This window comes from Pyxicephalus adspersus, chromosome 4, assembly GCF_032062135.1.
Source record: "Pyxicephalus adspersus chromosome 4, UCB_Pads_2.0, whole genome shotgun sequence".
Lineage (NCBI taxonomy): Eukaryota > Metazoa > Chordata > Amphibia > Anura > Pyxicephalidae > Pyxicephalus > Pyxicephalus adspersus.
Genome location: NC_092861.1, coordinates 105,042,570 through 105,070,200, shown reverse-complemented (window position 1 = coordinate 105,070,200; position 27,631 = coordinate 105,042,570). Strand labels below are relative to the sequence as shown.

Here is a 27,631-nt window from a genome sequence, read left to right as displayed (position 1 = left end):
TAGATGGAATTTCATTTTAATAATCAATACTAACACAACATTTAAAAAATATAAGGTATCAGAAAATGTGGAAATATAAATTATAATTATTTTCTTTCTTTCCTGTGTAGCTTCTTTTGGTTGAATTTTCTCTTCTTCTTGATGATACTTTTTGGATCTCTACTGTGAACCCATTTGTCCCTTTCTGCTTCCCATTTCAGTTGTTTAACACCTATTTTTAAAAAATTAACTTGTTAGCAGTATGAATATACCCAAAATACTATGCATCAACAAGTATTTATTTCTGCATTGCAGATAACAGGCCAACCTTCACGTGTAGAAATACCAAGAATAAACAAATCTATGCAACAAGTGAAACCAGTGAGCTGACAACTTGCAACACATTAAAAATAGGTGCTATGTGGTTATGGTGCAATTATTTGTGTGTAATTTTTGTACTTTATTATGAATAAAAACATTAACATAGAAATTAAAAACGTTTACTGTGTGTAATGGTGTACTTCAACATATAGACAATAACACATTGTCTTTGTGGTACAAAAAAAGAAGCATATTGATATGGATAGGTTCTCTTAACATAGTGTAATGTTAAGAACATTTTTTTTTGTCAAATGAATAGGAAAATAAACCGATATTTCCTGGAAATGCTATACTAAAATACTTTACATTACCTGAACTAAGCACACTACTCTAAAATAAATACCTGTCTGAAAAACCCTGGTCTTATAAAGATGTTGTATGCATCAACATGACAGGTCTCTAAAGACCTCCTAAATGTGAGAAACCTCAAATACCAAGCTGATGGTGGTTGTCAATATTCTTCAACTGCAATCAGAGTTTTTTTAAACAGACATTTTGCATATACAATTATAGGTTAAAATTATGTGCATAAACTAAAAAAGTTGAACTTCTATTTCTCACACTTTACAAGTGTGTTCTACCCTTAAAGTGTTTAGTCTGCAGCAAGAGGGGCAGCAACAGTCTGGCAGTGACCTCTAAAATGATCTTACCCTTTTATTTTTTTTTACCATAAAGTATTATTATAATGATTTCTTGTATAAAGAACACGAAACTCTCAAGCCCCTAAATCATAGGACATGTGAATACTGAAATGTTTGAGAGAACAAGGTACTTACACTACCTGTTCAAACAGATACAGGCATAATCACATCCGATTATAATATCATCACAAAAATCAAACTGAAAAACATACTTACTTGCATTTTCCTTATTAGACAAGGCATTTATGCCAATGTTGTCAAACTTTGAACCAGCATTGTCATCTAGAATATCCCCAAACTAAAATAAAAACATAAAAAAAATAAAGGAATATAAAACTGTACAAGACTAGTCAACTTGTGTATTTACTTACTATTTCCACTTAGATGTCAGTATCTAGATTTGATTAAAAAATCCAATCATGTACATGCTGTGTCATGCCCTTAAGGCCAATATCCACACAGTTGTATTACATCTCAGACAGCAGTAAATGAAGTAAGGAAATGTTTATGAAGGGTCAGCAAATGACTCAGTTTACAACAATATCCAGCCTTTTTGTAGACACCTGATGTTTCCTTTTGGTAAAAGAACCATGGATAGGATGGACTCCATTCTAGTAGAAGGACAGCAGCAAGGATTTATAGATTTGGGAAATCTCAAGGAGCCCAATAGGCACCTGTGAATCTGAGTGGAGACACCAGCAGATTTCCAAGGGGGACAAGAAACAGCACACAAATTAAGGATGCAGAGTCAAATTCTAAGTTGCTACACTTTGCATTAAAAGGTAGGGCACTAGGTATGTGCCAGGGTCAGCTACAGTTCTATCTAGAAAAGTGGAGCCATAGCTTGCAGCTTCAGGGGGCTTGGATGGTGCAAGATCCACAATAGGGTTTATTACTTAAGCCTGGATGTTTTACTGAAGAGACTGTAAACTCAGGGAAAGGAGAGGTAATCCTGTGCTGTCCTACAGTTTTTTTTCTACTGTCCAATTTTCTTTTATATGTGAAGTATCCCTCAATAGATGGAAGAGAAAAAAAAAGAAAAAAAAAAAATCAACCTGAAAAACTGCAATTATAGGTAACTATGTTTTTTCTGTATTGGTGACAACTACACTCCCCATTTCTTGAATAGACTTAGTTTATATACCTTTAAAGCTATGTAAGGAGCAGTTTATGAATCAAAAAGGCATCAAAGATTTTTAGGCATAAAACTAACTAATTTGGTAACTACATTTGTTGCAATATAGGGGAGGCCTTATTTTTAAGTTTCAGTGGTTTGAAAAACATAAATTAATTACTTACTAGCACAGCTAGAAAGTGTGCTGATTTTTGCATTTTTTTTGTGGTTGTTCTAATATTAAAAGTGAGAAACAAAAAGCATGTCTTGAGAATTTAAAAAATACCTCTTCTGCAGTAGCAAACATGTCTTCTTCCTTCAAACGCCTCTTCTTTCCCTTTTTTTTCTCTGGAAGAGAAAACAACAAAAATTTCATTTAACAATTTTAAAGAAAGACTGGGAAATGTTATAAAATTACAAAAAACTGATTAAACAAAAACAAAATGTCCATATTATACATTTACAATGTACCTTTATGTTTAAATTTTCTTGTCTCTAGCAATATCTGCAAGGAAATCTATGAGCTCAATGGTGGCTTTACACTGGTCAACAGGTGCAAAAACATCAATATCTCCCTGATGTTATCCTTTAACATGGCTTTACAAAATCCTCCCTGCGATACTTTACTCTATGTAAATCAACAGTGCACTCCCTACCATCCTGAAGCCAATGAAAGCACATCTTAAAGTTTACTATAACAAAATGCAGAGCCATGTATTGAAAGCTATCTCTGTTTAAAAAAAAATAAAACAATTTTAGATTGATGTTTTACCAACATGTGAAAATAATAAAATAGGCATGTGGGCTTTTGTGCCTCTGGTCTCCATACCTGGCTCCTCCTCAGCTGTTTCAGAGGTGCTCATAAAAACTCCTCCAGTCTCCTCACTTTCAAAGTCTTCCTCACACATACTACCCAGGGAAATGTCGTCATCATCATCACCATCATCGTCCCAATCAGAACCCGAATCCTCCTCTTCCAATTTTTTGTTAGCTACTTTTTCACCTGGTTGAATGCTCCTTGAAGGCAAACAAACACAACACATTTGCAGTAAAGAAAAACAACACAGTGGAAATTTAGTGTATGCAGAATACAATAATTTGATAATATGGAACTAATATGCATCAAGTTTATACAGTCAAAGCCTGGCAGACCCACCTTGCCGCTTACAGAGTTAAATAGCAAAAGCTCAGATTGCACACAAAGTTGAAAAAAAGAGAAGCAAGTTATTTCTCCTACTATTATGTTTGCACCTCCTATGTACACCTTTGTTCAAAGTTTTAGTCAGGGAGTAATATATAGCAAAACAAGCTAATAGCACAAACATCTATAAAGCTATGCAAAGAATACATCATGGGTGCATCCTGTGGTGCAGGTGAACAGCAGATAAAATATACTTGTCTAGGACTTCTAAATTATATCAGAAGAGTCTCAAACAGTTGTTAAACATATGCAATTGACACAAGCTCAAAGTATACAAAGGCCCATAAAAGACCAAGAAACAACACTGTTTTAACTATTTACTTTAAGCCGTCTAATACCTGAACTCATTAAAATCAAGAACTAAACCCAAAACATTAGACTTATTGCATCAAAAAACACGTGGGCGTGTAGTAATTGAAATAAAACCAACATCAACATAAAAAATGAGTGACCTATGTTTTTGCATAGTGACAAACACCCAACATCACACTGCGCATTAAGTTTAAAGGGAGGGTCATATGATTAGCTAATTAAATCAAAGCCTTAGTTCTATCTCAGGTATTTTGGAGGAGGCCAAATGGGTCTGGGTCAGCAAGGCCTACACTAGAACTGGTTGCATGAAAGATTCAGCAAGGAATACAAAGAACAGGACAGATAATCTTTATTACTAATTACTTTATTACTTATTAAGGAAGTTGTCTTTGCTGAAATTGTAGTAGCCCTATTAAGGTAGCAGACAGGAGGATCCACAGCTGGAGGTCTGGACTATTTTTTTTAACAAAATCTTCCACAAGGGAAAAGAAAAAAGAACATACCTTTGTGATAAAATATTTGCTCTAATCAGAGCGTGTACAATAAATAAAATAACTGGATACACAAATAAAATAAACATATATCCTGTTCTGTCTTACCCCGCAAAATCAATATCACTATTCATTCCGAAATCTCCTTCAAGGGAATCTGTCAAAACACCAATTTTTTTTTAAATATAAAAATTAGCAGAAAGATTAATTTGTAGTTAAAGAAAAAAAATAGCATTTCTTTGTTTTTAGCTAAAGCAAACAAAGTAGAAAAAGCAAACAGTGACACAAAGTAGCTAAAAACCTTTAATTAAAGTGAACCACTGCTACTATTAAAGATTAAAATAAACCACTTTTTTACAAAATAAAGTTTAATCTACCTTTATTTTTATATACCCTGATTTTTTGATGTAGTGAAACTTTTCCCATTTTCATTACATACATAATTTTAGTCCTGGTGATGTCACTGTTGAGTCTCTATGCTTTTTTTATGCAACAGACAGCTCATGACTAGTAGAAGGGGCCGGGAGGGTGCTGTCCATATGTTCCTGAAAACACTACAGGACACTGCCTCACTTCTCTTCTCAATGGCCCTCAGCCCTGAAATAAGCAGTGAACTTGCTATTGGGAGGGCAATTTCAGACCTGTGGTAAGCTATAGAGTAAGCAATTTGAATAAAGGAGCACGCACAAATGTGCAAAATGGAATGTAGGGCTAAAGTTGGGGGGTTAAATGTACCGTTTTAACATTTAAATATACTTATTATTCAGACCGCCAGGGAGGTTAAAGATATTTGCAAATCCTTGGCTTTGCTTTAGGTTAGCTTTTCCTGTAAAAATTACTGCACCACAGTCACCACACTAGTTTAGTTAATCTATAGTGGCAGAAGAAGATTCGCTGTAAAAAGTCCAGCTACTCTGGAACATAATACACAGTCTTGGAATTCACAACCTAGCTGTGTGTGAGTTAAGTATTTGGTCTGCTCACTGTAATCAGATATGCCTGTCTCTTGAAAAGGGTATTAACAAGTGTAAAAATGTAAGTTTGGTTAAAGTAAATTATTTTTTATTCTTTATGTCAGTACTTGTTGGCAGTAGCGTGTTCATATATACTTAAAATTATTATGCCAACAAAGCATTAGCAGATCAATAAAAAGTATGTGAAAAATAAAGACTCCAAAATGCTCTTACCAAGAATTTGTTCAAATTCATCATCATCTACATCTTCTAAACTCTCCTCATCTTCACTCCGTTTACGCCTCTGTTTGTCCACAGATAACTTTTTGAAATATCTACAATTCAATATAAAGAACAAAGAAAATAATTTGTTTTCTGAAAAATATATTTCAATGGGTAAACATTTTAGGAGGTTAAAATTAAAACCTATGTGGTTTACAGCTAACGTTAAAAAAGGCAAAAAAAAAAAAAAAATAGGAAATGGGAATTCCAAAAATATAAAAAAGAGGGATCACCACCATTTAAAAACTATAAAGAATTTAACAAAAATGTAAAAAAAGAACTAAAATATGCAAAACTTAAAATAAAAGTTTGCAAAAGGAAGAAAAACCCCACATTAAAAAAAAAAAAAAAAACATTAATTGCGAAAAGATGATATATGAGCATGTTGGCCCCTTAAAGGATGTCTGGGGGTTGGTAATTAGGGATACTTAGGAAACTTTTTTTTTTTTTAGGAAAATGGCAGAGCTCAAGTCTAAATTGCCAATAGGAATGTCACTGCCCTAAATGAGTCACAATGGCTCAAAGGTAATGATTGTGAATCAGCTGGATAAAATTAGGGTTGATGAAAACCAGGACCTGATGGACTACATCCACGTATCCTCAGTGAGCTGAGCTCAGTTTTTTCAAATCCATTGTTTCTAATTTTTAAGAGACTCTTTATTCACTGGCATAGTATCAATGGATTAGCGTAAGGCCAATGTGGTTCCTATCTTAAAAAAGGGAGCAATGTCATAACCAGGTAACTACAGACCGGTTAGTTTGATAAAAGAACCACACAGAGGAGTTTCTGCTAGAAAATAATATAAGTGATAGCATGTATTAAAGAAAGACCAAACTTGTCAAACATATTCACTTTCTTTTTAAGAGGAAGTAAGTAAAAAGTTAGACAGTGGAGTAGCAGTTGATATAGTGTACTTGGACTTTGCTAAAGCATTTGACACAGTACCCCACAGACGGTTAATATGCAAGTTAGGGTCGATCGGTTTAGAAAAGTCAATCTGTAAATGGATAGACAACTGGCTTAAAGATCGCATTTAGAGAGTTGTAATTAATGATTCATACTCTGAATGGTCTAAGGTTATTGGTGGTGTACTCCAGGGATCAGTGTTGGGACCTTTACTGTTTAACATCTTTATACATGATATAGAGTTTGGGATTAAAAGTACCATTTTTGTGTTTGCAGATGACAGCAAACTATGTAATGGAATTAAGTCCATACACAATGTCTATATTCTACAAGCAGACCTGGATGATGTTTGATTAAGCAGCCAAGTGGCAAATGACATTTTTTATAGATAAAATGTAAAATTATGCACTTGGGAGCTAACAACATGCATGCTTCATACTGTCTAGGGGGGAATACATTTGGGGGAGTCGGAAATGGAAAAGGATCTGGGGGTTCTGGTGGATCATAGACTTAACAGTATGCAATGCCAAGCTGCAATATCGAAAGCTAGCAAACTACTTTCTTGTATTAAAAGAGGAATAGACTGCAGAGATGGGGACATAATATGATATGTTTATTTCCCTAGTGGTTGAACTTGATGGACTATACACATTGCACTTAAGAAGAAAGCTTTTAGGCCCAGTACTCAGAGACAGATTTTCATTTTTGATCTGATTGACAGTAAAACAATGTGATGTAATAACAAAGTGTATCTTAAAGGGAATTGAGCAACAGATAAATAGTGTGAGACTAAATATTTTGGTTCTGTGGTTTTTTGACAGATAAGACATGTTGGTAAATATCAATCAAAAGTACACAAGTTGTATCATGGTACAAATGTTCATATTCATCATGATTGTAAGATCAATCAAGCACAAATTTGAAAGCAGATTTTGTGTGCTGGGCCATGATCAAGGCTTTTGAGATTTTGGGGTAAATGTGTGAATAATGTAAAGGTTCTGCAAGAAAACATTCAAACCTGATACCAAATCAAAGACCTTTAAAAAAAAAGTGTGCATAATATTACAGGCTGACCTATCAAGTCAAAAGAAAAAAGGTGCTACAAAAAAACAAAAAAAAAACAAAAAAAAAAAACCAAACAAACAAACCTTTGGGACTTAATGAGAAGTTATATGGAGAAAAATTCTCTGGGGCATAACAGGTAAAAAAAAAATTAAATATTTATTAAATTATTATTATTTTTTTTTAATTTGATGTCCAAACTGCAAACTGAGGCACACCCAGTATGACTGGAGATTCATCAAACCTAATTTTTGGAGGTTTGATTCAAACCTCAAACCTGCTATATGGAGACTTTTATGCAAAATCTAATAATATTTTACCTGTGGAAGAAAACTTCATCAGCTGGTATTTCATCTTCCTTCTTTTCAAGGAACGTTGCACTGTTAACTAGAAGAAATATTTTTTTCCAAGAGGTAAAGAAAATATTTAACTTTATTTCTTTAATAACTATTTATACAGTACTAAAAGCTGGATGTAGACCTACCCCAACCCAGTAACACACTATGCAACAATTTGCCTATGACACAACAGGTCATGGTAATTTTATCTAAACAACAGTACATCACTGATAGTGAAGTTCCATTTACATTTCTTAACTACAGGTAGAGGACAATGGTGAACAACCTCAGATGACAGAATGTCAATGCAAATCAGTGCAGGGCATTACAACATGAGTTTGAAGCATAAACCTGCAAGCTGAAGTAATTTCAAACAATTAGCTTATCTTAGGGATAAAAACATTTTTTTCCAGTTTTGCTTTAAAAATCAATTGAAAGATAGAATGGCAAAGTTTGTGAGATGTAGCAGTAGTTAGTAAATCTTAGGGTATCTTATCTCAACAAAAAAATAGTATAGGCACATAAAAACAAGCAGGTTTCATTCTTATATAGAAATCTTCTATTATCTTACCTGGTTCTCTCTCTTCATTCATATACACCTTCTTCTTCTGATGCTTTAAATAACCTCTGTTGCTTTCTGTGCAAATAAACAAAATATCACTTAACTACAAATCTGATGCCTATTTAAGCAAAATACCATATAGAATACCCTTGTAAGCACCCAAAAACTAAAATTTTAAATGCTTCACACTTTATGAACTGCAATGTATGTAGATTATTACTAGTTCAACCTAGTAAAAAATATATCAAAGTAAAATTGTGTACTTAGATTGCCTTGCATTTTCTATTGACACTGCTGTGCACTTTTAATAACTGACCACTAGGTGGCAGAATAAGTCATAGTTTGATTATGCATTGAAACGAGCAATGCATAAATGCATGAGCACAAAAACACAGCAGAATTATTAAGCAAAATTGTATTAATACTGCTCTGTGTGCAAATACTTAAACACAAACATTTTCATACAAGTCTGCCTTGAAATCCTTTTTTTAGTTTGAGTTAAACAAATATAATACAATAATGGGTCACCCAAGTAACTCTAAGTCAGCCTAATAAATTCCATATCCCTAAAATAGAGCATCAAAAAGAACAACCTTTTCGACCGGCTAGGTAAGAGAGAACAAGTAGGGAGTTCCTGGCATAAGCATGTTAGAGAACAAAGCTTTTTTATTTTAGCATTGCAAACATATTCACAAAATATTTAGATTCTTAAAAAAGCCAACAAATAGGCATTATCAAGGTCATCATAACATCACATTTAATAAAGTTTATGAAACGCTTTCAATAGTTTTGTTTCCGATACTTTTCACAGATGAAATCGCTTCTTTAGGGGATGGATAGCAGAATGACAAATAAAAACACCCAGTATCCAGAATGGTGATTAGACCCAAGTATGCAAAAGCATACCAGGAAGGTGTGACTGGAAGCTCAGGATGGATGTCAGCAGTGTTGGGCCAATCCAGTATTCACGTGAAAGTCCAACAGTCCCACATACAAAAGAAAGATTAAGAATACCAGTGACAAAAGCAGTCTGCTCTACAGGTCCCAAAACACAATCTGGCCAAACACTGCAGCAGCAGACATCCACAGATGACAGGCGTGCCTTAATCTTTTTTTGGTATGCAGAAGAAATATGAATTTGTATGTTTTGTGAATATGATTGCAATGTTAAAATAAAATAAATGCCAAGAACTTCCTACTTGTTTCTCCTTACCTAGCCGGTCTAGAAGGTTATTCTTAATGTTTGTATTTAACCTCTAATACTCTCGCCAAACTGGTCAAAAGAAATGTGCAGAAAGCAATTTAGCTTTAGTAGGAGGGTTTGGGAGGCTGCTGGAAACATATGTTACCAATGTTCTCAAAGATTCCATTTTTAGGTTGCTACAACATCCTAACTAGAAAGCTTGAATCTGATAAGCCATCTAGATAAACAAGCGGTCTTCAACATTAGAGTTTAACATTTTGGAAATAGTGTATCCAGAATTTAGTACCTAAAATTTGCAGCTTAATAAACCACAAAAGCAAAGGTAAATTATAAATACTAAATTAGATTGGGGGGAAAAAAAGTACAATTTTCACTTGTTTTGTATTAGAAAACACTGTAAAACTTGCCCTGAAGCTTTTGTTTAGGATTGCGATACACAAAGCGGTCCAGGAATCTCATTAATGTGAAATCTTGTAGAGGGTCACCTGTATATTGAATAGAATTGCCCTGTAGAAAAGTAAAGAAAAAATGTTTGAAAATATCAATTTTTAGATAACCGTATCCTTTTCACATTTTGTATGAAGAGTTTTTTGAACGGAAATCCCAGATAATTGCAAAATATACTTTAAATCAAAAATGTATCAAAATATATTTATTTTATATTTACAGATCAATTTATTGGAAACCCTTTACTCATTTCATGCTCCTAATACTGTCTTCATGTTTCATATGTATGTATGAATACTACATTCCACATTTTAGATTGTGGCCCACTATGACAAAATTAAATATTGTACTATTAAGCCAATCTTTCAATTGCATGCACATGCTTCTAATCTCCTATCATACCACATCTCAAATGTTTACTTTTGGATTCAGATTTAGTGACCAATCTACAGTCACTACCAGGCTATATTTTTCCAGCCTTTAACAGTCATGTTTTAGTTATCTTGTGCTAATCTCATTAGGATTACATGGAAACTCAAACTAGCCCACCAGGTGCCAAAAATCATACACTGGTAAAAATAAGAGACTTTTTTTCCACATTTGAACGTTTAATATTAAATCTATTTTCTGTATCTGTATGATTTTATGGATTATGCTGATGCCACAAGATTGGCTGATTAGATGTCCACATGGGTTCCTATTCAACTGCCTGCCAATGTAATTTGTAGGTTAAAAATTTTGCAATCCAAGCACCTCTGCCATGGTCCTGAATGGTCCTCTTCCTGGTAGTAAAGTAAAATATTGGTGCTTACTGATATGCAAAGTCTAGATACTGTCAGTCTCTCTCAAAGGGATTCCTATGAAATTATGTTTCAATTAGGGTTCCTCCAGAAGTTGCTAGGGGTTCCTTGAACATCATCATTCCTTGAGCAATGATCAACTCTAATCATTTTAACGAACACCAATCATTTTTTGGCAAAAGGTGACATTCTTCCCACTGGCCAGCAGCAAGCTAATGTGAGCTGTGGATATAGTATTTATAAAAGTTCCCCTAGGACCTGAAAGTTATTTTAAAGGTTCCCTCATGTCAAAAAGATACAAAAAAGACTGATATAGACTATATAGATCAATTACTCCCACTCAATTAAATCAAAGAGCAAAGTATGTTACACATTGTACATTCTCACCTCCAAGATAGTTTTTGCAAAAAGGGCAACAGATGGATGAAAGTGATCAGAAAGCTGTGTAAAACAAACAAAATACAATGTTATATAAATTTGCATTGACATTGGCATTTACATTGCAACATTCCCTTTAAAAGTTACATGCAGGTTAGGAAAAAAAAAACTGTATAAATAAGTGTTTGTTAAGGGGGGGGGGGTTAAGTAGTAGTAGTAGTGTTGTTGAACTAAAACGGGTCGTGATAACTACCTAATAAACTAGCTTAGCAGCCATTACAGCCTGATAAAGCACTGATATCTAGCTTCCAGTATTTGAAAACATTCTAAAAAAGTTAAACCTGTAACCACTGTAGCTTCTAATAAATAAAGAATGATTTGTAGGGGATTTTTCAACAGGAGTTCAAACAGATTTTACCAAGCAGTGCTTAGGACAATACTGTTTTGACCTATAACTCAAGGTAAAAGTCGTATAGGTTCTATCTTTTCCATTCTGGAACATCGTGAGCACATATACTCAAAGTTCCCTGAACCAAAGTATGCAAAGATCTGTCACAAAGTGACCTCTTTAAGCATCCACAGGTGTAGTCCAGGCACCCAAGATGAACAAGACAAGATGAATTAGCCCATAGACATTAAACTTGATTCTAAATAGTAGATTCATCTCTTCATCTTTCTGATATCTGTTGTATTTCTTTTAGCCACCCTTTAAATTTGTAAAGTACATTCAAAAAAGTGAAAAGAAAGAGATGAGCAGGGGTTTGTTATAGCTCCTCTTTTATTTTATTTTTTATGGACTTCAACGTGATTCTACAAGGCCACAAAGAGTAATCTCAAAACACAGGAGAAATCCTGTTCCTCCTGGATGAGTGATAAACAGGCTAGCTATGCACTCGGGAAGGCACTCTGTGAGACAACAGTCAATACTCCATATGTACATAAATATACAGAGGCCATCCTCAAAAAAGGGCGTAGGAAAATCTAGGGCTGACAGTGGGAAGAAAGAAAATTTAATACAGTGAACTTCTTAAACTGTTTTGACACAGGTGGTGGGGTAAGGATTCCTAGGTCTAAAGGATGGTGCTACAGGCAGACAGGTAAAAAAACGAAGTAGGAGCACAGTATAAGGGACTCGTAATTAAACTTTGAAATTTCACCCCGTTCCAAAAGCCATAAAAGCAAACTATTCAAATGGCCCATGGTTAATTGTCTCCACAAGGGAGGGTCTAGGGAATGCAACGCCGTAATTAGGAAGGCTTTTCTAGGGGCTAGACTGATGATGTACCCCAGAGTATAGGCATACAAGACTCAGGTTTAGGGGTTCCAGATGGGGACTGTTGGGAATGTGTTAAAAACAGAAAAGTAGAGCATCCCTGTTTTATTCCTTAAGACTTCTTCCATGGAGGATGGGGAGCACTTGTCTTAAGAACTATCCTTGAAATAAAGATCAGTCAAATGCAATGTCTGAAAATTGACACTTTACCCAGAATATTCTACACATGCTTAGGGACAAAAGACCTCTCTGGAAAATGCCTTTGCAGCTGAACTGGGCTTCAGCTATTTAAATAATACATTCAAAATTGTGCAAGATTTACTGCCTTAGAGAAACCTCTCAAGAACTTTAACCCAAAGTGCCAAGGTATTGGCAATTGTTAATTATCTCAGTGCAGGTCCTGCCATCCAAAACTATGATTTAAAGCAGGCTTGGAACCGATTGTCAGTAGGACTGTTAAACACAAGAACATCTTTTTCCACAGTGGACTCGATTAAGCACTTGGGTATTGTTAAAGGTATATTCTAATATTTCCAATCTCAAAAATGATGACTTCAAAAAGCAGATGAGTCCAGGACTAAAGATAGAAAGATGATCCTCTAGGTTTAGAGTGCAGAATGTGAAATAAATCAGGAAGACGTTGGAGTGACTCAGAAGTCAAAACAACAAATGACTATGAAACACAAAGGAAGGAGTGTGCTTGGATCTTTCAAATTCACAGTCTGCAAGGAACTGGCTTAGTGTGGCCAAAAATTTTCACTCTAAGGAGGCCCAACTTTCAGTGCAAGAGGACTCGGACATACCCAGCAGAGTTAGGGATGACGCCAATGACTGGGACTGTGTAAACTGTCATGGACCTGTTAGGAAAACATTAGCTGGGGCACGGTGGGACTGTCCCCCTTCTGTCTAGAAGCAAATTAACCCCAAAGCAACATATGGCTCTTGCCAGAAGGTGCAGAGAATAAATGCAATAACACTGTAGCGGGAAAGGTTAAAGGTCATGCAACACGCTATCAGGGATGACCGCACTAAATTCCACAGACTTATCCCTTTTGTGGTAGAAATGACAGATTTTTTAGGCTGCCTAGTTTAGAGATAATGGGGTTAACTACCAATGGTTGGCCCAACCGCTGTAAACATAGAACTAATCTTTAGGAGCAGGGCAAAGAGCTTTGAAATTGCCAGCTATGTGAAAATAAATGAATAATGCACCTAGCAAAGACATCTAGTAGTCATCATCTCCTAATGATGAATTTCAAAAAAATAAATGGCCTCACTCAAATAGTTACATACCTTTTTGAGCTCCCAAAGGCTTGTGTTATCAGCGCCACAAAATATAGGATTTCTATTCAAAGGATCATAATGACTTGACATTTTTATACCTAAAAAAATAAAAATAAAAAATAGTTATATATATATATATATATATATATATATATATATATATATATATATATATATATATATACATACACACACACACACACATATACATGTTGACAATCGTAAATCCGGCCATTGATAATCTGGTTCTTTCAGGTTTCCGGCATGAATTTCGGATCACATTTTCAATACAGGGGCTGTAGTACACTGTTTGGCCACTAATGTTTTGATGGCGCTGTTCTGCAGAAACAGCTGGTAAGTATTAAGTTTAGCAAGGAAAACCTAATTTGGTATGTTTACCAAGAAAAAGGTCTACGCGGGAATATGTCTTGAGTACCGTGAGTAGAAAGAGTAATCCTATTCACTAGGGTGTTGTATCTTCCAGATATCTAATAACTGTTGGGCGTGAAAGAGTTTTTAAACTCTTAGTGTGGAAAATGGCAGATGTGACATTCCTTTAGAAATGTCCTTACCAGGATCCAGAGCTATGTAAAAGTCTCCACCTACAATGGTCACTCCTACACTAAATGCCACCACCATGTCCAGGACTCCTTCCAGAAAGTGCAATTGGTCAATATTAGGCACATCAATATTAACAAGCGTTTATAAACATGTACCAATCAGACCTTTATTCATCAAGTACCTCCCCACAGGATCAAATCTAATATCTCTTGAAGACCATGGTAGCGACTTCGAGATAAGGATGCTAACACCTCTGAATTTAGAATCCGGAGACGTGCCATGATATGACAATTGGAAACATCTGTTTTTGAGAGATCGTATTTTGTTGTGGCCAGTGTATATGAGTAATAGTATTAAGTGCTACGGAACGTTTTGTAGAGGAATCAAGCCCCTTAGCATTTATAGACATAATCTTCATGTTGCTGTTTATAGTCTGGTTAGGATAGTGGTGCTGCGTTAAGGTACAGTGTCAGACTACAGTCTTAGGAGACTGATGGGGACAGGGATATGGGAGGGGGAAGGGAATTTAAAGCGTAGTGAAAATGTAGGTAGTAGAAGTAGGTAGACAAAATCAAATCAGGGGTGGGTAAGAACAGAAACACTGCTCCAATTCTTCACTTTTGGAAGAGGAGCGCCCTATTGGGGGTAGAATGTAGAATGAAACAGCAGAGAGCAAGGTGTTCCCCGTTTTTGGGCGACATTCTAGGTCAAAAGAAAAACACATCCATATCTTTAAACAGATACATTATCTACTGAAATTTTCAAGGCTGCAGTGTCATAGCTCCAGGCAGATGTGTACACATCCAAGTAATTGCAGGAACCCTCTGCGTGTGGCTCACACGCAAGCATGAATATCAACACACCCACTTGCATAAACACTGGTAACATATTGCCTCTTGCTGGATGATTGTAGTGCTCTGCATATCAGCTCCTGCTTCTTTGCCTTTTGACCCATGTCCATCTAACTTCTGCTTGTCCTGACTACATACCTGCCTGCTCCCTGGTACTTTGCCTGGTTTGACTGATCTTCTGCTGTTAACCTCGGCTTGTCCTTACTATGCTCTTGCCTGCTTTCTGGTACTTTGTTTTTTTGACAGGTTTTCTGAAGCTCTTTGGGTGCATCTTCTCATGCCAGGGCTAGATTTGCTTGCTTACATAGTAACATAAAGATAGATGCTTAAGGGCTGCCCATAGTAACTAACTTCTGTCCATTCATTTTGTTTTTCATAAACACAACAGGAAGTTTTATTAGTTACTTCGTTTTATAAATGGGTCCAAATAAGTCAGCGTTACTGCATGTTAACCTGCTCTATTCCCAACTCCTAAAAAATCATGCACTTGCATTACCCTAACCAGAATTACTTTAAACTGTTACCTAGATTTGCAGAGGATCACAAAAATGTATTAAGCCACCCTCTTTTTTAAAAAAAAAAAATGTTGGCATCAATGTTTGAGAACCCTGTTACTACAGTTAGTCTGAGTTTGCTACTACTCCTAAAAACAGAACGGTTTATGTAACAAAAAAGTAAAAACCACTAGCAGTTATTTGTAATATACTACTTAACCGCAATGTAAGCAAATGCTTTTCCAGCTTTCTTTTTCATCTTTTTTTTACAGCACTTTAGCCAGCATACAAAAGTAACAGGCAAAAGGTACAAAATGACCAAGGTTACCAACTTGTCAAAATTGAAAATTATTACTTAAGATGCATACAACCAACTAGCTCAATTATTTTAGTTTTTTTATGTAGTCACAGTTGTAGAGCACCAATCCATTACTACCTTATGAACTTGGTGCCTTGGGAACTTGTATTGCTTAAAGAAGAACCCAGGGGTATAGCTGCATGAGAGTGTGGCCCCACATGTGTTGCAGGACCTCTTTGCATCTAATGCTAATCCCTCTCCTTATAGAGTCCCTTGAGCCCACCCTAAAACTTCATGTCTGGGGAAATTTACCACTTTCCCCCTCGAACAATTCCTGTTTAAAATGCAAGTGGTTCCCCTCATTCCTTTATGATCTTTGTAACCTTTTGAGACATTTGCAGTTTACAGATCTTGGGGTGCCATATCTCATGACTGTTATTTATGAACTTTTCTGTCAAGGCATGGTAGTGTTGGGCAGATGTTGGCTGCTACTGATAAGTTTCATAAGACCCATTGTGAGAGAATGCTTCCCTCTCTTTTTTTTTTTTTTATAATAATCCCAGACCCAGTCATTTAGACAAGGAACGGTATTATTAAAGTTTTGTCAGATATTGTGAGAGGGCATTTTGGCTACTTTTGCTAAACTAAAAGAAAGTATTTCATTTTCTAACCAATATCGGTTTTGATACCACTAGCTTAGACACAGCTATTGGGCTCAGTTTGATATAGAGACTATCTTCGGATTCCTGCAAAAAAAGATCTCTTTCTTTGAGCAAGGCATATCAGCTTCTGTTTTCAACCTACTACTTCTCTTAAGGCATGTAGAAGGGCCCGGGCTTTGAGTATCTAGAGCTATCTGATAAGATAGAATTGTGGCAAATCTCTTTTTCTTCTCCGTTTTACGCCAGAGATAGGCTTATTTAGATTATTCACAGGGTGTACTTTTTACTCCAGCCATGCTTGTTAGAATGTTTACCACTGGAGAATCCCCATGTTGGCACTGTTTTCAGTTTTCTGGTCTTGTTCTGGGATTGGGCCGTTCTGGCTTGAAATAGTAGAATTTATCTCTCAAATCACCTCCACACCCCTTTCCCCTAACATATCTTCTTGTTTTTTTTAGGTTAGTGGAACCCTGAGGGAGAATTGCAACTAAAACACTTCTAACTGAACTGTAAAAATGTCTCCTATAACCAACCTTGTCTGGAAGGACCTTGTCTGCTCCTCCTTATCCCTGTGTAAAGTCACGTATGCTTGCAGAGGGTATTTTTCTAAGTTTGGGTAAGGTGGTCAGAATCTGAATGTACTCCCACTTCTCCCACCCCTGGCGGCGAGAGCACAGAGACCAGCTCCACTTCCCTGAGCCTGCGATCCATACGGGAGACATGGTTCGTGGCTCTGTCCGGTGCCTACCCCTGACCTCGCTGGGGGGTGCACCAGCCAAAGCCGCTGACCATATTTCCTGTATGGATTGCAGGCTCAGGGAAGTGGGTGGGTTGTGTCTCTGGACATCTCTAGTGCAGGTCTGAACCTTCGACGGGAGAGTGGGCGGGTTCTAGCATTGACGTCACTCAGGGGGAAGTTTCTCCTCCTTTGAGTGACGCATGCGCAATCCAATGTCCGTAGATTCAGTGGTCCACAAGCTCGAAAAAGGTTGGGAGACCACTGCCCTTGATGAACCCATTGCCCACCTTTAAAAATTGACTTGGTCTGTTTTAAAGTATGCACGAAATAAAAGGAGTATAAAGCAAAAAAAAAAAAAAAAACCTCAAAATGTGGAGATCAGCTCCCGATATGCAATTTAAAAACCTGGCATATTGATTACCAAATCAAATTAAACACAAACTGTATATTATACAACAATATAAAAAAGGAAAAACACATAACACCTATAAGGGTACGTACACACGTGCAATAATTATCATTAGAAAACGCACGATTAACGGCTGATCAACAATTATTTTGAAAGATCGTATAGTACACGATTCTGTACATGCTATAATGGTACGATTGTTCAAAAATAATCCACCAATAATGTACACAAACTAGATACGATTATCTGAACATTGCAGGAAGTGACGTGTACCAGAGAAAGTTTACCGCAGAAACATCCACGATCACCGAACGACCGAACAACAAAGCAACGTTGTATACTGTGAAATGTGGTAAATATTAGGAGGTTCCAATTTAAAAATCCTAGTTTTGAGAAATAAGTTTCCTTGTTGTAACAACTATTGAAATAAGAGCAACAGGAAACACAACTTATTTATGATTGTCATATTTTTAATATGACTTAATGGCATGTTATGTGAATATATAAATGTTTTATATTGTTTTGTATATTTATGTAAATAATAATCATTTTATTCATGTTTTCCGACCCTGTCAGCAAGTCCCATGTTTCTTTATAGAAACAAAAGTAGGCGAGGCAACATATGAAAATTTAGTGCTCCCTGTTGCCATAGAAATCCAGTAACCCCTGTAATATTTATACCCTAATAATGCTTGTTTTGTATCATGCCTCAATTGTTCAGTGTCTCTGTACTGTTTTAGTAACCACCCAAAAACAACCAGGTGGTTACTGAAAATTTCCAGGTGATACACCTAGGTAAAAGGGGCTGAGGAGAACACTGTACTTAATTAAAGATACAGACAAATGTATATTTTGATTTTATAGAAATAAACTTCAAAAAGGAAATACAAATAAATACATTATTTGTTTGAATTAATACATTTAATGGTATTAGGGTTTATGGCTTGCCTAAAAGGCAACTCCAATAATTTAGCAGAGACACAGGAGGAATATTTGATGAATACTGCAACCTTACTATAAAACATGCAAGTAATGTATAGATTTAAGTATGTAAACAAATGTAAACACATCAACTGTACCATTCTGATGAATCCAAGAGGCAGATGCAACATTTTCTGATGATGCTTCTTTATTTTGCTGAACATCTTCACCATCATCATCATCTGGAATGTCATGGAAGTGCTCCTCTTCATCAACTTCCTAAATGAAAATACAGTATTGGGAACATGGACCCGACGCTGGAACACGGAACCGACGCTGGATTAGCACAGCGGGACCAGGTAAGTGGGGATTTTAGTGTAGGCGAAAAAATACGGGGTTATCCAAAAGAGCAAAAATATTTAGTGCGAGAAATTACGGGCTTAGCGGTTGGGGGGTTAAACATGATTTTGCATCTAAACTCACAAAGCTGCTTTAATTGCTTGCATTACTCATCCTCAGAAGGTCCCTAAATGGATGTTTTATGCATTGTTCTGGTTCCAACCTATAGTACTGAAATATAAGAAGCTAAACAAAATTGTATGACTAAAATACACAAAACTACTTCAAAAAGGAAAATAGAAAAATTAGATACAAAAAGAACATTTTGGAATGCAGCTTTCAGAGCAGAATTCTTTTTTTGCAGCCAAGTGATCAAAAAGTGGATGGGGCAACATATTTTTTTGCTCCAAGTTCTTTGGGTCATAGGTGTCCAGTAGCGCCCTATAATTGTGTCAACTTTCTATCAGCCTCCTTTAAACTTTAGTTTAACTTTCTAAATGTCATTTATCTGTCCTTAATGCTTACTAGCAACCACAGCTACGTGACAAACTACTTGGTCTTTTTCAGGCATTTGCAATTGGCTGCAAAGGCCTAGCAAAACATTGTGTTTTTATATTTTTTAAACTATTTAGAAAACAAAAAAGTAAACACTTAGGCTGGGTCTACATGAACAATTTTAAGAACGCAAATTAACATTCCTACCGCGTTTATATGCGTTTTTATGCATTTTTACAAGTGTTCAAAAGCCTAACTTTTTTTTTTTTAACAGGTTATCTAAATGACAGGATGATTTCCATGGGTGCAACCTTGGGACTGACAATGAAGGATCGCAGGGCACTAGGGGTTAAATGAGGATAAGGCTCTCCATTCACCTCTAGTGCTCTAGAGGAGCCCTAGAGGAGCTGTGACATGTTCGGTATCTGTAACACATACTACAGCTCCTCTAGGGTCGGGGGAGCAATCAGGGGAGCGGAGCTGTCAGCATAGTAAAGCTCTGCTGATTGCTCTTCTCCTTAATTGGCTGAGGAAAGGGAAGTCCTGATGATGCTTGAGCTGTCATCAGGGTTTCCTATTTCTCAGCCAATCACAGAGCACTAGAGATGAATGGGTACAAGGCTCCCCATTCAAGTCTAGGGCTGAAGGGCTGAATTGGCTGAGGTTTTATGTTTCACAGAGCACTAGAGGTGAATGGAGAGCCTTGTCCTCATTTAACCCCCTAGTGCCCGGGGATCCCTCACTGTCAGGAGTCGTCCCATGGCTGTGCTCATGTCATAATTGCAGCCCTGGGAATCATCCTTTCTTTGGGAAAACCTGAAAAAAAGTTTAGTTACACAAACACATTTATTAAAATAATTAAACATTAAAGCCTCGTTCAATTTTCTACACATATTTAACACTTTCAGGGAATGAGTAAGGGGTTTTATGTACCCCTGTACTCATTCCCCATGGTGGGGTGGTGGAGATCTGGGAGTCTCCTTAATAAAGGGGGCTTCCAGATTCAAAAGACCTGCTAAAAACGTTTTTAAAAGCCCCCATTGTTTTCAATAGAAGCTTTCATAAAAAGCTTAAAAACGCTTGTAAAAGCCTCCATTGAGTTCAATGGGAGCGTTTTCAAGCGTTTATCCTGCATTTTAATTTTTTAAACATTGCAAGCAACGTTTACGATAAATCTCATAGACGTGCCTGAAGGAAACGTCCTGGTGTAGATTAGCCCATTGGAATGCATGGGGACTTCAAACATGGGCTTTAAAAGCCTCAGGATAAACGCTGGGGAAAACGTCCGTGTAGACTAAGCCTAAAACACAAAAACACTCTTACACAAAAACACTAGAACCATGTAGGCTTTTATTGCTTACCCATCTGGAAATACAGTTAGGTGCATAAATATTAGGACAGAGAAAACTTTTTTCTAATTTTGGTTCTGTACATTACCACAATTAATTTTAAATGAAACAACTCAGAAGCCGTTGAACTGCAGACTTTCAGCTTTAATTCAGTGGGTTGAACAAAAAGATTGCATAATAATAATGTGAGGAAATAAAGCCCCTTTTTTTTTTTTTAAACACAATCACTTCATTTCATGGGCTCTAAAGTAATTGGACAAATTAAAAAGCTAAAAATAAAATGTTCATTTTTAATACTTGGTTCAAAACCCTTTGCTGGCAATGACAGCCTGTAGTCTCGAACTCATGTACATCACCAGATGCTGGGTTTCCTCATTTTTAATGCTTTGCCAGGCCTTTACTGCAGCAGCATTCAGTTGCTGTTTGTTTGTGGGCCTTTCTGTCTGAAGTTTAGTCTTCAACAAGTGAAATGCATTCTCAACTGGGTTCAGATGAGGTGACTGACTTGGCTATTCAAGAATATTCCACTTCTTTGCTTTAATAAACTCCTGGGTTGCTTTGGCTGTATGTTTTGGGTCATTGTCCATCTGTATTATGAAACGCCTCCCAATCAATGTGACTACATTTAGCTGGATTTGAGCAGAAAGTATGTCTCTGAACATCTCAGAATTCATTCGGGTGCTTCTGTCCTGTGTCATATCACTGATAAACACTAGTGTCCCAGTGCCACTGGCAGCCATGCACGCCCAAGTCATCACTCTGCCTCCGCCATGTTTTACAGATGATGTGGAATGCTTTGGATCATGAGCTGTTCTACACCTTCGCCATACTTTTTTCTTGCCATCATTCTGGTAAAGGTTTCTTTCTCATGATGTACCAAACTGTAGATTTTGCCACTCCTAATATTGTAGCAATTTCTTGGATGTTTTTTTTTCTGGTTTTGCAGCTTAAGGATGGCTTGTTTCACCTGAATGGAGAGCTCCTTTGACTGCATGTTGTCTGTTCACAGCAAAATCTTCCACATGACATTTGAAGGAATTGCCCACGCCAGCCCATGAAATAGCCTTTGAGTCAATTGTCAAATTACTGTTGAGCCCCTCAAATTACTTTTGTGCATAAGAAAAATAACCTTACCTATGCACAAAAGTATCCATCTTTCCCTCCACTCATCTCCTGCCTGCCTCTGCAAATCTCTACATTTGCTTGCATTTCCCCTATGAATCAAATTTAAGCTATTGTGCTTTGCTTTTAAATTGTTGATCCCGCCAACATTTCTAATCTGATAGACAAATACATCCCTAAGTGCTCTCTCTGCTCCTCCAATGACCTACTAGTGACTTCCTCACTTACAGCATAAAGCAGTTTATTTTTTTCCTTCCTCTTCATGATATTCTGTAGGTGTCATCTTACACAATGACTGGTTTTTGCAAACACATGCATGCACCAATTAATGCTAGAAGAGTCCTACTGAAAACATGCACTATTGTTGACTGTGCTCACGCTCTCATATCCAAGGTCGACATAAATATACTGTAACAAAAAACAGTAAGTGGTAAAACAATGAAATTTTCATGATAGGATTAGGTACATACCCCATTTTCCTCCAACAATACTCTTATTCCAGGTTTTAGTTTAATAACTTCGGAAATTAGGTACAAAGCTCCGCAGATGAAAGTAGGCTTTTGGCAGCAGGTGATTTGCAGCAACCTCTTCACAAACGCCTTTATCCTCTTTAGTGCGACATCAGCTTTTAACGACTTGTAGAGGAGATTAAGGAACATTGTTTGTTTGGAACCTTGTGCCAATCCAGGATCCAAAAGTTTTCTGTTCATAAAAATCATTAAAATGGTAAAAAATGTGTTATTACTAAAATATTACTAACAATATTACTTTCCCCCCCTCATGCCTTCCCTGGATCTGACATAGGAAGACAGTGGCGGTGTTGGATAGAGGGAGGCATCATCACATGATAGCGAAAATGAAGGGTTCAAATCAACTTCCACTGCTCTGATTGGTCAGCAAATTTAGTGCTCTTTCCCCCTTTATTTGACTGATGATGTCAATCTCAGATGAGCTTTTGCAGCCTCCTCTTCCTTGCCACGGCGATTAAGAGCCCAGGGGGAGGGGTCAGAGCATTTTTTTGACAGTTTAGTAGGTTTGGAAAGGTTAAAAAAAATTAAATCAGAGAGATCAGTATAATCTAATATATAATCCATAATCCCAAATTTAAAATGTGAGTTTAGGTGTTCTTTATTGACCAGCCAAAACTAACTGTGGATTGCTGCAAAAGTGCCCAGAAAAAAAGAAATACATCAAGCTTACATGCCTGGAATTGGAAGAAAACCCACCTATATGTTCCAAGGGACTTTAGAAACTGTATGCAAGCAAGCCTAAATAAATTTCCCATGAATTCAGTATCATAAGGACAGTCAACCGACTTAACAAGAAAAAAAAGCTTTATTAAAAGGTCTCACCTGTTAAGATGCCTTTATTGTGATGCTATCACTTTTTAAAGACCATGAAGAATCAAAACACAAGACTAAAGATATGTACACAGGTTCAATAATTGTTGGAAAACGAGCAATGACAGATTAACAATTGTTACCCACAGGTATTGTGCAGTGGTGTGTTGCAAAGAACGTTAGTTCGCCGCACATGCGCACAAACATTCACAATCAGTACACACACCGTACACACAATAGATTTGTGTTTGTTTACAACCAGGTCAGTCATTGTGCACTTTTTTTTGTTAATATATAAAAAAAAGCACACACTACAGTGCTCAACCCAGAATTTTTTTTTAAACTGGGTGGAAAGAAATTGTAGGTGGGTGGCGGCCCCTGTATTGTGACCCAACTAATTAGTAAAAATCCAGTAACAGCCGGGTGGTTGCTGAAAAGTGCCGGGTGGTGCGCCCAGCTAAAAGGGTCTGGGAAGAACACTGCACTAGGATTTATGAACTTTGAAAATAATTTCAATAGTTTCAGACTAGTTTTATCTTGGTGGTTTGTAGTAAAAGAAATTTCTGTCACAATTCTGATTTCAAAAAAATTACGTTGCGTGTTCTTATTTTTGCAGCAACAGCTTAGGAGGATTGTTATTTCCTAATTGTGTCAGTTGTCAAAACTTGTAATATCAAATTTAAAAAAAGGGAGCAATTGGCACATTTCCAATATGGTTTACACAGCAAAGAGCAACATAGGCACAATAGTGTTATCCCCAGCTAACTTTAGATGGGCACACCAGCCAGCACTTCAGTAATCAGTAACCACCATCAGTGGGGTTACCCCTGGCTGCTAGGGGTCCCTTGAGCAATGGGCAGTTTGTGTCTCCTTGGTCAGTTTGTGACTCCTAAGTCAGACACCAATGATCTTTTTGCTTATCTGTAAGGGTGGTAGCCAACCCATTGGCCAGAGGTGTAAGAGGCCTTCTTGCCACTGACCATCACTCTAAAATACTGTGAGTTATGGAAACAGCAATTATAGCAGGGGTTCCCTGAAGACCTGAAAATTATTTCATATGGTTCCCCCATGTTAAAAAGGTAGAGAAAAACTGCCCTAAATTACTGTCTCTCAAAAATGCCATTTGCATGTACTCATCCTAAATTGAGGAATAAATTGCAAAGAAAAAATTATGTAATAAAATATGACTTACCTATACAAGGCTGCGTAATACCTATGGGACACAGTTTGCTGGGAATCCATGACTTGAAACAGAAGCATTAGGATTTGCACACTTGTATTAAAATTAACAACATGAAGTATTTTGAATAGGGTGTCAAGCTGCTCTTTTACTTTCTCATTACCAATTTGGGCAAAAGGATAGGCTCTATTTACCCCGGTCAACAAAGCCCTCAAGATTTTAGAATCAATTTCTTTTTTCTTAATACATGCCCGGAAAAAAGAAAAATACACGGTTATTAGTTGGTTCGCCAAGTCAGATTCTTCATGGGAGAATATAATTTGATTTAAAAAACAAATGCCATAATATTGGGCTTTTTCACTTATATTAGGACGATACAACAGTCTTTCTACTTCAAGACACACAACCACTTTCATATTTGGATGCTTATTTAGCAACATCTCAAGCAAATAGGAAGCCTTAGTGGCTACCCTGTACTGAGGGTCTCCCAATTTATTAACCAAGAGTGTTAAAAGATTCTTCTCTTCTTCTGGCTTATTACAGAGCAACTCACTGACAACATTGAGTGCTTTTGCTTTGGTTGCAATCAGGTTGTCATGAGTCAATGTTTTTAGCACTTCCACAAACTCTGCTACATGTTGCTTAAGCTTCTCTTCAAAAAACCACAGTATCAGCCGTCGATCCCTTGCATCCCTATTACCACTGGAAATTACTTCAAGTTTGTCAAATTCATGCTGAGCAAATGTATAAAGCTTTCGATTGTCAGGCAAAAGATCAGAAAGAAGCAAGTCCTTAAACGTGTCCAGTGCCATAAGGTTTTGACGCTTGCTGCCTTTTTTTCTGACTAAATTTATCAAATTCTCAACAAAATGTAATGTATGAATAGGAGTATCCTGTATAAGAACGATCATGGCAGCCATTCTGTCAGCTAATGTGCCTGTTGATACAACGGTTTTCATCCACGAGGTGTTAGCACCTTTCTGCAGTTCCTTTTTATTTTTGTACAGGTTTACTTCATGTTCGTATAGCTTTTCAGCTAAAATTTTATATTTTTTAACATCTTCTTCATTCTGAGGTTGGGTAGTGAACTCTTTTGTATACTCATGATCATACCACTTTCCACCAGGTTTCAAAAGAAGCATGGAACGTTCTGAAAATTCAAAGACATGTTTTCCTTTGCTTATGGATTTTAAAGGTAAACTCTTTTTATCCTCTACTGTTTTTGTCTTTTCAGTCTCTATGTTAATCTGTGTTATTTCTTTTTTTTTTTTTTTCTTCACTTTTTTTTCCTCTGAACTGTGGTCTGTTTTCTCTTCTGTCTGTTCATCAGACACCTCTTCATGCTCTGTAATTTCTTTAACAATTTTTTGAATGCCCAGTTTTTCTATGAATGCCTTTAATTCACCTTCTTCTAGATCATCAATTCCACCTTTCCTGCCACCATCGACAATTTCTTCCACGTCTTCTAGACTTGCAAGCATTAAAAAATCTTGCTAAACAGAAAAAAATGCAGATTATTTAATAAATGCATCAATGTAATAAAGGTATGCAGCTTCTATGACTAAAAATGCATTTTAAACAGAGCATATGTAATCATAAGTAATATGTCAATATGTCATAAAAGAATATATTGTCATCAGTAATCAATAATGCCACATTCCAATTAGGGACAAACTGAAAACATATAAATGGTCATACAATTAGGAACAAAGAACATTTTTGAAAAAAAAATTTAGCATTAACAAAAACTCCACCCTTTATTTTGAATTAGTTTTTAAAGAAAACTAAAGGACATAGATAATTCAAAGAATATTTACAATAACCTCACCAAAGATATAGATAACATAAGCCTTATTCACTCCTATTCACATATTTCTGAAATCAAATTAGATTCTACTGGAATCTCATCATATTCCTATCCTCATAATGTGTATTTCAGGTACATTTCCAACGCATTTCGCAGAATGGTAACTCTGCTTAACCAAGGGATACACATTAGTTAAAAGGGGATTGTGTGCTACCATTTATTATAACTTTGATCACTTCCTAAAACTATGATCAGTGGTTATTCTCTAGCTGCTTAATATAAGACAAACATCACAGGCATACCAAAAGGGGGGGGGGGGGGGGTAGAAACGTAGAGGCAAGCCCTCACTCCTTTTACAGTTTTATGCTATACTGTGTTCTGGCACCACCACATTTTTTCTAGTTGCAAATATTGGTGTATCAAAACATTGAACATCGTCATAAATTATCCTTTGCTCCTCTGCAGCTCCATTTAGTTCCAGAATCCAAGGTCAAAGAATCGTAAGTTTGCTTTAAACAACAATATAAGCACCTCTGTGTCTATACTTGCTGGGGTATATTACCAACAATCATTGGACCTGAGTAGCAATATTTTTTTTCGACATTGCAGAATAAGTCTGGTTGAAAGTGATAGTAATATAAACCACCAATTATAAGGCACGGGGACCGCCGTACACCTGAGATCTGAAATGTATAAGTAGGTAAAGTCTGCTGAGAAAGGAAAAAAAACATTGGCAAGAGTGTCCTCGGGAGATCTCATTGGTTAAAGTGCACCTACCACTATGTAAACCATCCTTGCTGAACGCATTCTAAAAATCTCTAATTGCCTAGGTGTAAAACTGATCTTTTTGGTCTGTGGGTGATCTCTGACAACCACAATGCAGAAAGTGTCTTTTCCCCTGTAGACTACAAGAACTTTTTCCATTCAAAGCAGTATTAGGCGCTTTGTGCATCAAGAGAGGGAAGTATTTCAACTGGGTCACTATACATCAGGGTGCATATGATTGATTATATATATCAACACTGGCAGGAGGAGTAAATACAGCACTATCAGTACCAGCCTAGGCTCAAGATCCCCTTTTTCCCATAAAGAACTTTAAGGCTAACATATTCCACTGCTTTAACGAGTCAGCACGTTTTTGCTATTTACATGATCTAGATAACTGGGGAGGTTAGTCAAAGCATACCTTGGTACCTCCTAACCGCATGACTTCTTCGAGGGTAAATTCGCCCGCCACATTTTCTGCCATATCCGACTCCCTCTCCAGGTCGCCATCACCTCCCTTCTGCACCATGCTTGGCTTCATGAATCTCTGCCTGTACGGTCACTACTACAGATCCTTGCTGGAACTCAGCAGCTGCTAAAGCGTGAGCAGAATTCTCAACCGGAAGCAGGCGGGTCCTATCGCAGCTGTAAACACAGCCACGCCAGTACACTCGTACAGAAGCAATTTTT

General features: G+C 36.7%; 1 protein-coding gene across 1 annotated transcript; it reads right to left on the bottom strand.

The window, feature by feature from the left end:
• Positions 1-27,593, bottom strand: CEBPZ (CCAAT enhancer binding protein zeta). Its single transcript, XM_072409225.1, has 15 exons — positions 27,363-27,593; positions 24,382-25,862; positions 22,320-22,551; positions 18,703-18,823; positions 13,619-13,707; positions 11,062-11,115; positions 9,831-9,934; positions 8,233-8,294; positions 7,644-7,710; positions 5,307-5,407; positions 4,228-4,276; positions 2,945-3,132; positions 2,402-2,463; positions 1,218-1,299; positions 1-211 (listed from the first exon to the last, which is right to left on the bottom strand). Exons 1-15 carry the CDS (start codon positions 27,480-27,482, stop codon positions 87-89), a joined length of 2,937 nt encoding a protein of 978 aa, XP_072265326.1. The 5' UTR covers positions 27,483-27,593; the 3' UTR covers positions 1-86.
• Between the last annotated feature and the right edge of the window lie 38 nt (positions 27,594-27,631).